Here is an 18,316-nt window from a genome sequence, read left to right as displayed (position 1 = left end):
AAGGTGCCTGTTGTTTTGCTATTTCTATCAACATGCTGCCTTATCATAGCTGACAAAACAGACCTGACAAACTTGTCTATTTCTGACATAACCATGCAAAATGAACACGTTGCCGTGCATGTTGTCTTCACAGTCAGCTACGTCGTTGCTCAAGAAGTTAATGAAGTATGTTCAACATGTTGAACATTCTGTTCTTTCAAGCATATTTAGTTGATAGTTAAAGCTATTCAGTAGGGACGAAGGATAGAAAAAGGTCTGAAAAAGGAGCGGTTATTGTTACATCTATATATGTGTATATTCTAGGGGCTTGTGTATTTTTCTTTTTGATTATGTATGGTATGTATTTTTTTGATAATCAATATTATTGAAAGGCATTAAGATTGATCCCTTTGCAGTATCCTCTCCATTTTCACCTGGTCAACTTGAATCTATCTACGTAACCAGTCCTACTGTTATTGTGGCCATTTAGAATGATGTGTTTTTAACTCATTCCACTAATCTTATTTATCCCTTGGGTTGTCGTGGTCTCGTTTCATGTTTTACTGCTTCTTTATGGGATGTTCTTCCATTATTATTACTATTGTACGAAGCCAGGAAAGTCGATACTCATTTTATATAGTGTATGCGTCTTTAAGAGCTTGAATGAAACGAGAGTCCTGAGAAATAAGAGGAGAGAGTCACCTCACACTCTCGTGCGACTGAAAACACACGCCAAAACTCCACCTCCCACCCCCTCACGTACAGTCCCCCCTCCCCACCACCCCTCCAGCAGCACTTCAGTAAAGTCGAGCGTCGAGCAGCGCGATCTGCACCTCTGCAGCAGCAGTTATGCACAGTTCCTGTCGGTTAGGAGCCGCGTTAAACACAGCAGAACCTGCCGCAGGCTCCGAGCTGCGTCCCCACCGGCTGGCGTTGTCGTTGCTGTTGTCAGTGGTGAACACACGGAGCGGGAGGCTGGCTGCTGCCGTCTTCTCGCTTGTTTAAAATGAAACGACATGGCTGTGGCTGTGGCTCAAGCAACATACGCGGTTCGGCGTGCGACTCCTGGAAACCATAAGCAGTTGTGAGCGCGAGGAGGGGGGGGGGGGGGGGGAGAAAAAATCATCTGAATGAAAGACGCAAGGTGAGTCCGACCACCATGTTTCATATGGGCTATGTTATCTGTTTCCATGTAGCCTGTGTGAAAGGTAAGCAGAGACGCCACACTAGGCCGGTGATATTTCTCATCCTATGCCAGCATCTGGACGGGCACTGCGGTGTGAACTGGCTTTGCTATAGCTCTTGTTTACACCACCATTTTCGCGTTCTAACCGCATCTGAACAGCTCCATGACTCCGCTTCTAATCCAAGCTCATCTACGGGTGTGCACATACCAAGAACTGTTTTCCTGGAACCACAATTTCCTCGTTAAAAGAGACGTTACGCAAGCGCGTTTACCAGCGCTTATAAGGAGACATAGGAGAGCACAGTGGTATTCCTGGCAACGATGTGATTCATTAATAGATATTTTTCAAGGAACCTAATAGATTGTTTTATTTTTCAGGTCAATGTTTGTTCCAGAAGGTACAAGCTGACAAACTGAAGTAACGTGATTTTCCAATTGCGATTCATGCATTTACATGTTTATTTAAAAACTTAACCACACCATAATCGCTTTGACTTCTGCATGAAATTTTATCCACCTCTCCAATCACTTACTCTGAAGAAATCTAACAGGAAGTGTGTAAGCAATTGCCTCGTTATGATTTCCTGATTTCATTTTAACACTTTGGTCATTTTCACTTTTAGTTCATTGCACCTATAATCAGCTGATGTTATTTATTGTCCAGCTTTGGCTCTTTTTTTTTTCTCTGCACCCTAATATTGAACTTTGCCACCATTCACCCTTGGTAACTGGGTCCTGTGTTTCACTGGGAGGCCTCAGGCATGCACGTGTGTATGTAAAGCAACCCTCCTCAGTTCACATTAAGCATACCAGGAGGTGGCTTCTCTCAGATCTCTTAAAAGTCCGTTTAGATACTTTGCACCATGTAATGTTCAAATTGGAGAGCACACTATAGAAATGGACTTTTGTTATTTTTTTATTTTTTAGTAAAGTGCACATTTAGATTCCTTTAATGCGAAAACTCATGCAGCCAATATGTGTTTATGATATTGCTTGGAAGACTGGCTACATTTTTCTCTCTTTTGTTTTTTTGGAAAAATGTCAAATTATTTTTACTTACTTATTTTCTACTTACTTAAGAATTGAATAACCCAGTAAATAACCCACTTGTATTGAAGAAAAAAAAAAAAAAGGGCAATGGCCTCTATGGACTTCTGTCCCTGGCATACATTGACAAGCCAGAGCACATATAGGGCCGCTAATTTTAGATCTGTTTGCGTTCTGGAGAACATAGATCTAGAAGCAAGGGTTATGAGAGCAGGATTCTCTGATATACTTTTTTAGTACCTAGATTGTAAGCTGAAGCGTATGTGATAACCATTTGCTCCAGTTCCCACCCCCTCCCCCTCACACGCAGTAACAGACAGGTTTATATTTATATAGCAGATTTTTAAACTGTCACTTCAGGTAAGCCATTATTATTGGTCTTTTATTGTGACAACAAATGGAACCCCCCCCCCCCCCCCCCCCCCCCCCCCCCCCCCCCCCCCGTCCCATCCAAGGTAGCTTAGCTTTAAAGATATTAAAATATTCAGAGTTGAAGGGGGAAAAAATGTAGCAGTCGTGCTCAGAAATAAAATATTAGTGAGCTTATAATAAAGCCCTGACCCTCTATCAATGTGAGATGTGCTCTCTGTTTATTATTTTACTCAAATTCATTCCTTACTCAAAGATTTACAGCTCATATGAAGTGAACAGAAAAGTCCCATTCGTATGTTTGTACCAGGTCATCACAAGTATTTTAGAACTAATTTAAATGCTTTGCTTTGTTAGCAAAGCTCACCCATTAAAATAGAGTTTCCTGGTTTTTATTGGAACGTAATTCACTACTACATCGGTGTCATAAAGAGACAGTTTCACATCAGCAACATTTCATTCTGTAAACTTTCGACGCACAGTGCACAACTTTCATTTCCAGGTTTAAAAAACGATGGAAAATCTGATATGGATGTGGAAGTACTGATGGTTTGCCATTAAATTTTTACAGATGACCTCAGCTCTCATAGTATGGATTAGCTTTCTGGCATCATAAGCAGGTCAGATTTCCGGGATGCACTGACCTCTGTTATAACGTGCAGTTTTATTTTGATACCACCTACCCCAAGATTTTGTGAAATTATGCTACCAAATTACAATAACAAATTCACATCTGATCAGAGTGAATTAGAATCGTTTTAGTATTGGGCGCATTTTAAACTATTGCACTATGCAGCTAAAATCAGAGATAAAAAGACACAAAGGTTCCCCCCCTTCTGGTCACGATGACTGTACTGAAAGAAAAGAGTGAAAGCTAAAACCACAGTGAGACTTGAAGACCATAGAACACTATCCAAATTGTTGCGTACTGGGGTGGCAGCGTCATGTTTTGGATGTGTTTTGCAGTACGAGGGAATGGTGCACTTCACAAAACAGATGGAATCATGTGCAAAGAAATTTTTGTGGAAATATTGAAGTAACGACGCAGTCGCATCACAATCTCTAACCTGAGTCCCATCAAAAACTTTGTAGGCAAAACGTCAAACCATTGTGACATATTTGTGGAAAGATACCCAAAATAATTGATCCAAACTATGTAAAATTCTTAAGCTGAAAATGGTTTAAAAATATGTCTAAAAATTATAATTTTTTTCTCTCGTTATTGTTCGCAATTAGAGATAATCTTGGTAGGCCTGCCTGACCTAAAGTAGAACATATTTACTCTAATTTGAAGTCAGAATAAGAGCACAGTGTATTTCAGTATTACTTCAAATGTAACTCTGATATTCGTTCTGTCAGACATCTCCTTGTACGAATATGCTTAACATACCTGCGGCTGAAGCGTCCAACCACCCACAGGATAACGCCACTGTGCTTTCAGTGGCGTTATTGATACATGGTGCAATCCTCCATCATCCTCTGTTGTAATTCTGCGGCAGCAATTCAAAGAGCAAAACTGACTACACTTGAGCCCTTGCCTGTGGACATGTCATGCCTTCTCCGAGGTTATCATTCAGCGCACAAGTGTCTCATAGTGACTCAGTGACTTTCACAGCCTCTGACAGTGAATGAGGCCAGATTCGAAAGACGAATATTCACCAGCAGCAGCAGCAGCTCCATCTGTAGCTTTTGAGAACATTTCAGTGACATGTTGTGTGCAGGCCATGTGTCAGTACGTGCACAGCAGGCTGTATCTGTTTTCCCTTCTGTGCAGACAGTTTGTCCCCGACCCCCATTTTTTTTTCTTTTTTTTTTTTTACACCACTCTGGTGTCTGTTGTTAATGCTAATATGGTGTTAAACACAAGGCCCTTGAATGATCAAACTATTTGTAATCTATAGACGCTGTTGCAACTTTATCCTAAAGACTTAATACCAGCTAGGATTCAGGGGAAAAAAACAGTGAGTTATTATAAGTGCACGGTATTGTGTGTTCTAACTGATTACCATCGTAATAATAATTATGTAATATGTATAGAGATACGTGAAAGTGTTTGCGTTTTCTTTGAAGACAGAGTCTGCTGTGAAGTGCTATGGTGGAACTGTACACTACTTGCAAGTCATTTGTGCTGTTATGTAACAGATACTACAGTTGTAAAATAATAGGTCATTGGTATGTTTTTAGATTTCAGAGTCCAAGGTGAGTAAAAGTTATCTTTTTAAATTAGATCCAGGTCTTTATTGCTATTTATGATGTCCTGGTAACTATCCTTTTCTTCTTTTTCTTTTTTTTGATCCTGATTCCTTTCTTTGTCCTTCCACAGTGGGGTTGGGTGGCCATGGACCCATTCAGCCAGCTTATCCTCACCATCTCGGTGACCAGCTTCCTCACCTTCCAGTGGCTGTTCCACAGAGTCAGCCCCTGGATGTCCATGCGCATCAGCCCCGGCTTCTTGGGCCTCAGTGACAAGCAGAAGGTGGAGTGGAACTCAAGGTGACCAGAGATTAGTTCACGTCTGTTGTGACTGTTGTTGTGAGGTGTTTTGTCCGCATCCCAGTTGTGCAGCGGAGACGGTAATGTTGCTCTTTGCGTTCATGCTGGCCAGAAGGAGGTGTGCGTTCACTGGATCCAAAAAGATATGAGTTGACATTCAGCCCACAGATTTCCTGCGACACCAGTATCTGACTCATACATTTGATTTTCTGTGTGTTTGTTGTGCAGTGTTTCTGCATCTCACTCTTTCAAACAGCTAGAAGCATTTAAATTGTGATGTTTCTTATTATTTTTTTTCTTTTTGGGTTGGTTTGTGTTACACATTTCTAAAGCTGTGTTTGACTACTTTAGCCTTTTTTCAAAAAGTTAAAAATATCCCTTCTGCATCTATTTTTCATGCAATACCTTGCCAAAGTACTCATGCTCTTTGAACTTTTCCCAGTTTGTCACGATACAACAAACTGTGACACATTTTAGACTAGTGTAAATGAAAGTACGGCATATATGGGTTTCAAAACTTTTAGTAATAACAATTGTTGTGCTTTTGTACAAGTCAATTACCTAAACATGGAATGGGTTTGGCACAACAGCAAATGTGGAGGAACTGCCGAAATAGGTCAAACCTCAAAGTATGTCATTGAACACTTCATCTCCACTACGAAACACAGTGGGGGCAACACCATGTCCTTGTTTTTGTAAACCACAATTTTCAGCCCTTTTCAGTTCATAATCATTTTCATCATAATAGTAATTGTTTGATTTATTTACTGTTTTTAAATGAAAAATGAAAAGGCTAAAAAAAAATGTCTTCTGTGTGCAAAATGATGTTTGATGGGAAGTTCACAGCTAAACCAGAGATTGTGGTGTGATTGTGTTTTGAAGAACCGTGAAATGAATGCCACGCAATACTCGCCTCAAAAGCTTGATCGGTTTGATCCTCATTTTTCCAATTTCTTTTCATCCTCAGTTTATTACTCAGGAGAGCTCTTTATAAATTGAATCAGCCTTGTGGGCGATGAGCAAATGAAACGCAATGATTAGTGGTGATGAATCCCAGCTTTGGGGATCCCTGTAGAAATCCCCTACTTTACAGATTCAAATTGAGCAGTCTTTCAGTGAAAGTTGCTGTCTTTTCGTCTCACCGAGTGACTGCTGAGAACTGCTGGACTGTCTGGCAACATGGATGAATCCCTGGGACTCAGTGTCACTCTGGCCGACCCTTCAGCAGTATTTAATCTTTCAGTCTAATTGGCTTGAGTCAGTGTGCAGCCATGACAAGCAATTAGTTGATCCACCATGAATGCTAAAAACTCCCCTTTCAAAAACCAAAGAGCAGCTTAAAGGCGAATTTACTAAATGGAAGATCTTCATGTGCTACTTCTTTTGAAGGTCCTTGACATATCCACATTTTCTTTTGACACTGAAAAGATTTGAATGTTGGTGTGTATTTCATATCCCCCCTCAGGACTGTGTCAACATTCCATGCACTGTTGGTGGGAATCTTCTGTCTCTGCATCTTGTTCTTTGATGATGCCGTCAACGAAGATCCAGTCTGGTGAGACGACAGATCTCATGTTTCTACCGCTGTATTAGCAAGATTTTTGCTCGGTGTTTTTTTTTTTTTTTTGACAAGTAGGAGAAGCCATTGCAGGGACACTGGGTCAACTAGACTTTGAATTTAATGAAACAACGATTATGATATGGGTGTAGGGTATAAGGTCACCAACACGTTTGGAAGTCAGTGCCTCTTTTCGACTCCTTCCAAAACCGTAAAGATCCTGATAAATGCATAGTGTGTTAAACTAATGGATTGCCTGCTTTATATTGAAACATAAACAGCACAGATTGTATTTTAAATGTATGTAAAAGAAGGTAAATAAACAACTGAATTCTCATTGCAAAGATCTGATTCTCGTCAAAGTTCTTGGCTATAAAAGGAATGCTACCCTACAGGATTAGCTGTCACCTTCGACTAGCATGTCACAACCTGTTTGACGTCGCCATTGGTGCTGAGGTACACTGTGCCATGATCTGTTTGAGTGCATAGGTCTAAAAAGGCTGGATGATTTTTCGAGGGCAGCCCAATGCCGTTGGATGAGCCTGAGCACATTGGAACCTTTATTTGCTGCTTGTCGAAGATGAAGGCGAATAAGCTCTGAGTTCCCTGCGTTACACGACGCAATTACAGCTGGATTGAAGAAGCAATCGCTGTGCTTCTATGTCATTTAGCAAATTACATCGGGCATGGTCCCCTAAGACGTTCAAGAGCACCAGTAAAACTGGTCCATCTGTTTAAACTCAAATGACAAATGTATTGTAGATTTTGTTGGGAATAACTGAAGTTTATTTGTTTTATTTCCCTGGCTTGCTGCCATGTTGACGTTGTCTAACCAAGGACATAATTCCAGGATGATGCTTTAGCAAAAACATATATTCCCATGTTTAAGGTCATCAGTCAGAAAACCAGCACTTTAAAATGACCAAGAAACAGCAGTGTTGAGCTACCAGCCTTTTGCAATTTTGAAATCCTTCAAGAAATGTTTACGACTAATTAAAGTTAAAACACTATTTTATGTTGTTGTTGTCTAACATGTAGCTAGTGAACCTTAGCTGCCAATGTGTATTAGCTACTAGATTTAAACTGGTTTGAACTTGCTTGAAGTTCTTTGCATTTGCCACTTTGTAAGCTTGCATTTTGCATGCGATTATGAAGAATTTCTCTCTCATTACGAGGTGTCTGAAAATATGCTAGACGAAAGGCGATATTTGGAAATGTAAATTCTTAAATCCAGTGCGTCTCTTTGTGTTATTAGGGGGGATCCTACACTGGTGAAGACTAATGTTGCAATCACAACAGGCTACCTCATATCAGGTAAAAGAAAAAGATGCATCTTTGAAGTATTGGAAACCATTTAGTTTTTACTAAAAAAAAAACAAACTTTTTTTGGCTGTATGTTATGTCATTTACAGCAGCTTTAAATGAGCTATCATGGTAATGAACCTTTTTTTGTGTTTTTCAGATCTGCTGCTTATATTTTACTATTGGAAGGCGATAGGGGACAAGTTTTTTGTAATTCACCATCTGGCAGCACTGTATGCTTACTACTATGTACTGGTGAGTGCCCTATTGTCCAATAGCAGAATGTGCAGGCAAGATGGGAAGGAGACAACCAAGGGTGAACAGCTGTGTACCATTTAACTGGGTGGTAGAGCTAATAACATCAACACACATTAGGTATCTGCAATATACAGCATTGTGCCATATATTGTAAGTATGATGAGAGTGATTATTATCTATGCAGCTGATAAGTCCGCAGAGAAAAAAAATCTGAAACTTTTGAAACTACTGACTGCTTTTACTGTGAATTTAACAAAAAAAAAGATATACTGCAAGTAAGTGAGAATAATCAATCTGTCAGTGTTTGACCTCTTATAGCAGCCCAGTTTGTAACAATCTTAATCTCTCAGTTTATTCAGTTCAAGTTTATTTATGGACCAAAAAAAAAATATATCAACAGCAAAGCACATCTCAGGGCACGTCAAATTCAAGTCCAGAGACTATTTCAGCTCTATTAGAGCTACACTCATAACAAGAATGATTATTTTCGTGGTGAATAACCTCCAGTATAAATGTTTATGCTTTCATCGATGACACTGTATCTGTTGGTATTTGGTGTGTCAATAACTAAACCCATCCAGCCTTTATTAGCGCTGCTGTTCACTCTTGGTGCAGTCTGAAACCCTCTAGGTCGACAGGGTCTGACGCATAATTACAGGAAATGGATGACTATGGTAATTTTTGCATGGAATGCTCCGTGATGTTACTGGCTGATGCCTCTCTCTCCCCCCCTCCCAAGACCTCCTCCCCTCACACTTTGCCTTTACAATTTCTGTCCTCTTCTGTTTTGTTTTACTGACCCCTTCTGGTGGTTTTGATGTGTCAGATGAACTTTCCCGAGCTTAAAACAGATGAAGGCTGATCTGTACTCACTGTTTTGCATGCTGGCAGCTCTGACCATCCTACGCAGGCAGGGTCCCTTTTTCCTGTTCCTGTGCATGCCAGCAAGCCGTATTCAGCTTTCTTAATTACTCACCTGCTTATGTACGATACCTTATGCCTGTCGTGTTTTCTGTGCCAGAGTCTAGTTCTCCTTTGTACTTCTTCTACTTATCGCTCTCTGAGGTAGTTAGATCTCTTCACAGAAACAATGGTGGATGGATTTATTCAGGTTTAAGATGCTTTTGAAAGCATTAAATACCTTTTAATGATTCCAACATCCAGTTTTTGCTTCTCTATTAGAGGCAATTACAGTTTAGTTTGCTCCAGAACAGCAAAAAGGTGTGGATTTTTTTTTTAAAGGCAAAAATGGCAGAAGGACATACAGCGTGCATTGCTCTGCTTTTGAGTCTTGACGCAACTTTTAAACAAGGATCCACGCTTTACGTTGCTACAAATGTAGATCGTAGCACATCTCTACTCTTTCATTTTTGTTTTAATACATTAGGTTTTCCGTTTTAGCTTCTCTTGGCATCAAAGCACCTCTTCCTGTTTTGATGAAAAGAAAAAAAAAAAAGTTGCCCTGAAAGTAAAACAAAACAAATTCATTTTTCATCAGCAGAAACGGAGCAAGCACCTGTATTTTAAAAAGTACTATAATGAGATTAAGTTGGCCATACTGTCACTGGACACTCATCGCTGTCTTCTCAGGTTACATCTAAACTGCTGAAGGAAAGTCTTACATTTGGCAATACCAATAATAAAAATAATTATAAAAAAGTCAAGAGCAATTTGCACTGGAGTTTTGTAGCCATCTGGCATTTCTTGTAAACGTTAAAGCACAATTGGCTAATTCTCTGTCATTTTCATTTTATTTAATTGTGTTCTCAGTCAGACCTGTCACATGTTGTCTCATTAGTTAACATGTTTAATGTGTTTCTGTTGTTCAAGCCAAAAAAATTCCAAAACTGAACATTTTAATAACAAAAAATATTGACACGAGAAACTTCAGCTGAAGTTAGCGCATCTTTCTAAGTCAAAGCAAGTGTAGTTTTGATCTTGTTGCAATGTTTTTTATTATGTATCAGTCAGTCCCAAATGGCTTGACCTGAATGTTCAAGTCATTTATTTCATTTGTCTGACCGTAGCCTAATCTGTGTTTTGTGTATGTGTGTGTGTTTCAACTGTCAAATAAAGTCTAATCAATAACTAGTCGACAAGTCGATGCATGCTCTCTTCTCAGTGTCGTAAGTGTTCCTTCTTCTTTGCTTCCAGTTTTCTCTTGCTTTTTTTTTCCTTCTAATATATCTGTCTGTCTCTGTGTCCTTTGCTGACTTAAGCAAGAGCAGCCCCTCTTCAAACCTCACATGCAAAAAGCTACCAAAACACTGAAGCTGGGGTGGGTCACCTTTGTTCATGCAAAAACTACCAGGCGGTTATGTGTCATTTAGTAAACACAGAGCAGGCCACGATCTAGATGGGGACTACTTTATTCCTGTCTTGTCTGCTGTTATTGCTGTTGTGTTGTACTGAGCAGATATGATGCCCAGTCACAGTATGGACTTACCAGTTCCTAGGGGTACTAGCATGCTCATGCTAGGCGGATGACTTGAAACCATACATAAAACGTAATGCAAACGTGCCCTCTAGGTAACACATAGTAAGTATGTTTCAATCACCAACTTCTGTTTCAGCCACCATGGTAAGTATTTCACGTGCTTGTGAAAGTCATGGTAGCCTTTGAATTTTTTTTTTGCTTTTGTCACATCACAACAAACTTCAGAATATTTCATTTGGATTTTATTCGACAAGTCCATACATATAAAAAATAGTGTGGCGTAAAATTGAAGGAAATGGACACATGGTTTTCAAAAGTCAGAGGAAGTCCTGAATACGTATGTAGGCCGCACTTTTTAGATTTTTAATAATGAAAAATATCAAACATCTTCCCTTTCAATTGCTACTATGTGCTGGCTTGTCGTAAAATTCTAATAATTAGGTGTTTTTTTTCCTGCTATGGATAGCATAGCATAAGTAAGTAAAAACACAGGAAATGAGCTTTGCTGTGCCGTCTCCATGGTGAAATACGGTGGTGGCTTCATCATGCTGTGGAAATGCTTTTCTTTAACAGGAACAGAGAATCAGAGAGTAGTGGTTGCAGGAGTTCACCTTCCAACATCACAACAACCCTAACAACCCAAGCTATTTTGTGTCCAAAAATGGGACACAAAATAGTTGGGGTTGGACCATTTTTTCAGGATACGATTTGAAATGAGAAATTGACTTTATTTATTGTTGAATAGAAAACATGTTGTGTAAAGCACAACATGTTTATTTTTTGCTTTCATTCTAATTTCATACTAAGTAGGCTACAAACACTAGTAGCCCTACTAGTAGTTGTATTTATCTTACTAAACTAGGATAAATACAACAAAGGGTTTCTTTTATTAAAAAAAAGTGTCTGAGTCACTTTTTTCAGACCTTTTTCCAGTTTTTTTTTTTACCATGTTTAATTCAATTTCATGTTTAATTTTTAATTTCAAAGTTCAAACTTAAATCCACGATTAAAGTTTATGTTATGAAAGCAAATTTATGTTTAAAGTTGCTTTCCATCCACTCTGTCTGCGCTTGAACAATTTTGCTTGAAGCTTTTGGAGGCATACCTTACAAGAGCTATAAGGCAAAAAAAAGTGGTTCTCCAGTGTATTTCCTCAGACCGCCTGAATACATGTGCAGGCCACACTTTTCAGATTTTTAATAGTGAAAAATGTTAAAAACCATGTGCAATTTATCTTCCCTTTCATGTGTTGGCCTATCCCGTAAAATCCCATTAAAATAAATCGAAGTTTGTGGTTCTAATGTGACAAAAGTGTAAAACATAAAAGTTAGATGGGTATGAATACTTTTGCAGTACGCTATAAAAGTCAATCTGCTTGGCAGGTAACATTAATAAATGTTTTTGTTTTGGGGGTTCATGTTGAAACTGACTAGTGTGTTTTTTTTTTGTTTAGTTTAGTTTTTTGCTGCACTTTAACACTCTCTTTAACTTACGGTCTCAATCAGACCAGTCAGGGCTTGTTGTTCCAGCGGTTACTTACCACATCTGTTCTCACCCGTGAGCATCGTTCAGTCAGAACTTGATATTGAAAATGGTGTACCTTTAGCATCATTGTATCAGGAGAAGCATTCCAGACTGTATGTCTAATTAGCACGGAGAAGACTGGCCTGCAAATATAATGCAACTTATTCTGCATGGCTTTTGATTGCTCCCTCGCTAGTGGCTGGCTCAGTGTTTGTATTTATCTAAAAGACACCTATCATCACCCGTGTTGATATCTTTTCACTGTCGCATTGTATCGATTTTTTTTTTTTTTCCCCCTTATGAATGAAATATAGAATGTTTGTGCAACGTTTAGTTAATCTATGTGCAAAAATGCTCGATTTTCTCAGCATTTTTATATTTTTTGGGGGGGGGGGTGTTTGCATCTTGCCTCTTGTGTTTACAGGTTTTCAGAGGCTACTCGATCACAATTTGGTCGCTGATTATCTGTGATATTTGGAAACCCTGTGTGAGGCAAGACACTTTATTGCCTCAGTAGAAGTGATGCCAAGGGGTTGCCTGGTGAATCTGCCCTTTGTGTCTTGATCCTGTATGACGCTTCTGTTTGTGGAGGCTGTCTTGTCATCACTTTTCCAGTTGACTAACATTTTACTCCGCCAAAGGTTATCAAAAGGCCTTATTGGCTTAAATCTGCTGGAGTACTCAAATTTCACGATGAATAAATTAGTTTTATTTACTTACGCCATGTAGAATTTGCTGCTAAGAGAATAGGCTTCTTCATTTTACAGATTTAAAAAATGTCTTTATTTACCTAATATGTGTTACTGTGAGCTTAGTATAGTGCAGTTCAATTTCTCCAGTACATATGTCATGTTTACTTCCTTCAGACTGAAATGTAATATGAAAGACTTCTTCAGTAAATAAAGAGATCCTTTATGGAAGAGAATTAGAGATGACAGTCTAATTTTGGCTTGCCAAGATTAAGAAAATATCTTGGGCCCTGAAGGGAAGCCTTTTTATAAATCAGTCAGATGGATCTTTTTTTTTTTTTTTTTGTGTAAGTTTTCCATGCAATAGCAGTATTTTTCATCTGTTTTGTGGACATTAAAATGTGCCCATATGTTCAAATCGGGTATTTCTCAAGCGTTTTACCCGCAGTTGTCCTTTGACGACTCCTCAGATAAATGGTGTTTGTGTGGAGAAAGTCACGCATGGGCTTCATGGCTGCTGATCCAAGTGATTCCATGTTTCGTGTTTGTCCCTTTCACGCTTTATCTTCTTGTGCCTACCTTGTTTTTCCAGGGCGAAGGAATGTTGCCTTATTTTGCTAACTTCCGTCTGCTTGCTGAGTTTTCCACACCATGTGTGAACCAGCGGTATGTATTCGCTCACTTTTAAACCTGGTTTCTCAGGCCATTCCATTTTTCACAGTTGTTCATTTTACACTTGCTGTTATTTCTGGAATATACGAAACAAACTGCACAATTAGAGGCTTGCACTATTTGATTTTCAAGCTAAAAGTTTGATACTTTAATACACCAATCCTCCATAATTTAGATTTATGTGTTTGTATTGTTCTCTACCTTAAAGGTGGAATTCAAATAATTTTCATTTTCACTGAAATGCCTAGATTCTTGTTTATGTCTGATATAACATCATGATGTAATTGACTTGCTTACATCACCACACTACTATGGAGTGTTAAGTGATAAAACCCCTCGCCAGGTTTCAATTTCAATTATTTTCACTTTTAAAAATATTAAATGATCGCTTTGTTTCCATTTTTTTCATATACTGGCCTTACTGAAAATATATTATTATTTACATAAAAAATTTTTAAAGTCTCACCTATACATATATTTTTTTTTTTACGTCAGAGCTGTAATAACTCTCAGTCGAAAGAGTTAATTGACTCTCTTGACTTTTCACAGTCACAGTCTTGACTTAGTTTACGCAATACAGTGGTATTGTGTAAACATAAAATGTTTCCTTGTTGACTGCACGAGTCCCAGACAGTTAAAAAAAAAAATCACACATTTTAACATTTCCATTTCTCTTCCCCGTCACTCGGCGTTCTCATAAAAATGTGTTTCATTTCAGTTGGTTCTTTGAGGTACTAGGATATCCCAAGTCGTCCCGGCCCAACATGGCAAACGGCGTCGCCATGGCAGTTGTCTTTTTCATGGTCCGCGTCGCCGTCATGCCGGTCTACTACAGCCGCATGTACGCGGTGTACGGCACCGAGGCCTTCTACCTGGTGCCCTGGGGGGGCCGCGTGGCCTGGATTTGCTCCAGTATCTGTTTGGACATCATGAACATCATGTGGATGCATAAGATTGCACGCGGCTGCTATAAGGTGCTGCGATCCGCGCGCCAGAGCAAAGCCGCAGCACCTCAGGAGAACGGGAAGACGGACTAACAGAACCAGGATGTCAGCGGAGTGAAAACGCCGCAACAAAAAGAGACAATTCTCTCGATGCACTGCCAGTAGCGGTTTGGACCCTCAGGTTGCTACCGTGGCAGCAGAAGCAGGACTTAACCCTGCAGGACCGAATGTAATGAGTTTTTTTTTCTTCTTCTTCTTTTTGAGGGTGAGGAAAGCAGAGAGCCTCCTAGATGTTCCAATGGACCAGTGAAGTGGTCGTACCTAAGCCATGATTAAGACTTTCAAGCAATACTTTATGTGCATGGCCAATTTATTTCTCATGAACAATTCACAAGTACTGAACAGCTCCTCCGTGAACAAAAAAAAGGACTGTTAGCCCAACTGCAAATTGTCAAAAAGTATGTCATTTTTTATTTTTATTTTTTCACTCTTCTTACTCAACAGAAGATTCTGTTTTGTTTTAATACCGCTGTTCGAGTGGCACACAGAAAACGGGGAAACGTGAGTTAACATTTATGAAAAAGTCAGGATTTGAGGTGGTTCGGTTGCTCAGCAATGACGGTCATTGCCATAGGTTTGTTGCAAGATGCCCGTCGGCGAAGATTTAGACACAAACTGAATGAGCTGCGTTCGCAAGAGAGGGGTAGAAACGCATTTCGTCTCTCCTCTTGTTTACCTTCGCAGGGGTGTTAAAACAAGAAGCTTGGTTGAAAGGGCATTTTGTTCGTAGTTTATTTGTGTTGTCTTGCTGGTGTCAGGGCAAATTAGTTTTATAAAAACTATAATTTTGACTGCTATGTGATAGAACAAAAAAAAGATTTGTAAAGCACTTTTTGTAAAGCTTTAAGGGGAAACTTAAAGCGGACGGTTGCGTTTGCGATTCAAGGTTAGAAATGGAAAATTATGAGGTCACACTGATCTGTTTAGCCAAATGATGCATGAAAACCACCTGATGTTACTCAAAATGAAAGGGAGAGTATTGCACTGCTTAAATAAATGTTTTTAAAATTATTTTTGGCACTTTTCTTTGCATTCTGTTCATCACTTTAAGAAATACGTATGTAATTGTGAGGCTGATCCAATAGAGAGCTAGTATGGAATTGGTTTGGATGATTTTAAAAATCAAGATATTATGATGAAGAGTATATAATTAGCTTTTTTTTTGTACATGATATTTTTAAATACAGGTAAAAAAAAAAAGACAACAAATGATTGAATCATCTGTTACACCATTTTATTTGTATGTAAAAGAGGAAGTTTGTAATCTGTTTCATACAGGAGAAGCTTTAAATTGTTTTGACAGATGGCTTCAGATTCAAGGTATCTTTGATTTCTACTTGTGCTTTTTATTTTCCTGATCAAAGATTGTTTGCTTTTTAACGCACAAAAAAAAAAATATATATATATAAAAAAAATATTGGGGAGAATTTAGATTTAACTGTAATAATTTTGCTAAAAAAATAAATAAATAAAAACAACCGTTCGATGCTAAGAGAAGATTAGGAGCATTCCCTGAGTGTAATGTGTCGTCGGTTTATATAAAGGTTTCAGCCCACTCATGATTTTCAGTACATTCTTGAAATTCTGTGAGCTGTACAGAAAAAAAACAAGATCCCATCAGATTTTTACTTAGGCAGAGATAAGGATTGTTACATATTTTTTACGTATGCCTTGCTGTTCTCAGTGTTCAATTTTGTTGCCTTTGTAGAACAACCTATGACTGCACGGCGGATATTTTTTCTGACACTCATCACAAAAACTGCAAACTTTCCCAGTCTGATACCCCTCTAATGTGATTGCTTCGCCTTTCTTGTACTGTACTTTTTTTTTTCTTTTTTTTTTTTTAACAAAAGCTACAAATGGAGTTTCTGTTCGGTTGAGTTTTCTTAATTTCTTTTTGTATGTATGTGGAGTTCTTTGTTTTTTCCTTCTGAGATTCCTTCTCTCTGCATTATGTATACTGGCACAGTAAAGCATTTGACTTTTTTCTTAATTTTCTTTTAAGTTGGCTTTTTTTTTTTTTTTTTTTTTAATAACAGCATGAAATGCTTACGCCGTTTGTTCATTGGTGGCAAAGTGCTCGGACGAAATTTGGCAGTGGTGAATGTGCCGGATGTCATCTTCAAGTGAATAATCGTTAAAAGGAAGAATGTGTTGACGGCTGATTTATCAGCTGGATTCAGTGGAAACAGCAGCATGCTCTTTCCGAATGGAAACAGGGTGAACTTAACGTGCAAACTCGTGTACGCCTCAGTACGGCCGTCTTCATGCACCTTCTGTAACTGCATGTGGGGGTTTATTTTGCATGGGGACTGCATTGTAAACAAATTAGCATATACATTTGTGAAGACCGGTTTTGTTCTCTTTTCTTACAACATGTAGATAATGTTTACTTAAACTTTACTCTTGTACTGTGCCACAAAGTGTAGTCCACAGGAAATGGTGATAACGATGTGATGCTAACATGAACAAAGCCGACATTTAGACTAGTATCCAGCACAGAAATATACAGTAAGGGAATACTTGAATACTAATCAGCACAGTTTATAACAGTCTGGGCAGTGCAAAATAAACATGAATCTTACAAGCATCCTGCATCATACGTGTTGCATTGTTTTTTTGTTTTTTATGTTATTCCAACTGGAGTTGACATAATAGGAAGGTGGTGCATTTTAAACAGAAGCTGTTGCTTCTTAGCAGCTGTGTCTTGGTGTTTCTGTTTTCAATGCCTTTTGAGGAAACGTGTCGGAGTAGTTGGAGTGTTTTGTGACATTCTATGAATGTACTGGAGATAGAAATTTGTCAAATCACATTTTCAGTTCTTCTTGAAAATAAAAACCAAATTAACTTGTGATGTGTCTTATTTAGTGAAAGTACTTTTGGCAAGCCTGGCCTGTCCACTGAAGAGCAAGACCTTTATGACATGATGCTTTGCTAACATAAAACAACTGTTCTCCAAGAGATATTCCTACGTGTCTTTTGCAAATATGTTTTTTTAAACAACTTTTAATGTGGTTGGCTAGCATAACAATGTCTCCAAGTTATGTTTTTCATACTTGTAATATCTGTGCAAGGTAAGTCGTATTTTATTTTAGAATATTGCAGACTGTCATAGCAGAAATTAGTAGATAACGTCGAGATTTCGCTAACCAGTGAAAGCTCAATTCTCATCAGGTTATGTCATCTACTAGTCACTAGAGGGCAGTGATGCGCATCATTTATGACTCCTTGGTCTCGATTGAAAAATCATAATCTTAAATCATTTAGAGAACGAAACACTTATTAAAAAACTTCTTAACAAAAATGTTTTTCTTTTTCATCTCATGCGACTTTGTTGCTCAGAGTACGCTTTCCTTCCTCTCAAATTGGCGAGAAACTTCTAAAACATTTATAAGTAACTTTTATAATGTAAAGGTGTATAGACCAAGTGGAAAAATACACACAGACATATACAACAAACCACTGGTGCTGCAAACAAACTACTCAGCAATTGAGAAACATCACTGATATCATTTTGGAAAGGGCAGAAGTCATTTCTAAGGTCTATCTATCTATCTATCTATCTATCTATCTATCTATCTATCTATCTATCTATCTATCTATCTATCTATCTATCTATCTATCTACCTACCTACCTCTGCAATATATTATCTGCAGATAGACTGAAGTGCCACCCTAAGTCATAAATGTATTTCTTTTCTAATCCTGATCCAAAACATTAAGGTCCAGACTGTACCTGATAATCATTTGGTATTCTAGTCTTTGGATCACTCCACCTCATTCAAAGAACCTCGTCAC

The 18,316-nt window shown here is 38.5% G+C and overlaps 1 protein-coding gene across 1 annotated transcript; it reads left to right on the top strand.

Moving 5' to 3' along the window:
• The first annotated feature begins 744 nt into the window (after window positions 1-744).
• Window positions 745-17,370, top strand: LOC103482516 (transmembrane protein 56-B). Its single transcript, XM_008438729.2, has 7 exons — window positions 745-1,123; window positions 4,905-5,074; window positions 6,540-6,629; window positions 7,888-7,946; window positions 8,095-8,189; window positions 13,435-13,508; window positions 14,233-17,370. Exons 2-7 carry the CDS (start codon window positions 4,920-4,922, stop codon window positions 14,549-14,551), a joined length of 792 nt encoding a protein of 263 aa, XP_008436951.1. The 5' UTR covers window positions 745-1,123; window positions 4,905-4,919; the 3' UTR covers window positions 14,552-17,370.
• The last annotated feature ends 946 nt before the right edge of the window (window positions 17,371-18,316 follow it).

Source organism: Poecilia reticulata, linkage group LG20 (assembly GCF_000633615.1).
Source record: "Poecilia reticulata strain Guanapo linkage group LG20, Guppy_female_1.0+MT, whole genome shotgun sequence".
NCBI classification, from domain to species: domain Eukaryota; kingdom Metazoa; phylum Chordata; class Actinopteri; order Cyprinodontiformes; family Poeciliidae; genus Poecilia; species Poecilia reticulata.
This window is presented reverse-complemented; position numbering and strand designations above follow the sequence as displayed.

Excerpts from the sequence above, each read along its gene's own strand:
- LOC103482516 (XM_008438729.2), top strand. The coding sequence starts at position 4,920 with ATGGACCCATTCAGCCAGCTTATCCTCACCATCTCGGTGACCAGCTTC. Across the intron at positions 5,075-6,539 it reads AAGGTGGAGTGGAACTCAAG|GACTGTGTCAACATTCCATG; the intron begins GTGACCAGAGAT and ends ATCCCCCCTCAG. Across the intron at positions 6,630-7,887 it reads GTCAACGAAGATCCAGTCTG|GGGGGATCCTACACTGGTGA; the intron begins GTGAGACGACAG and ends TTGTGTTATTAG.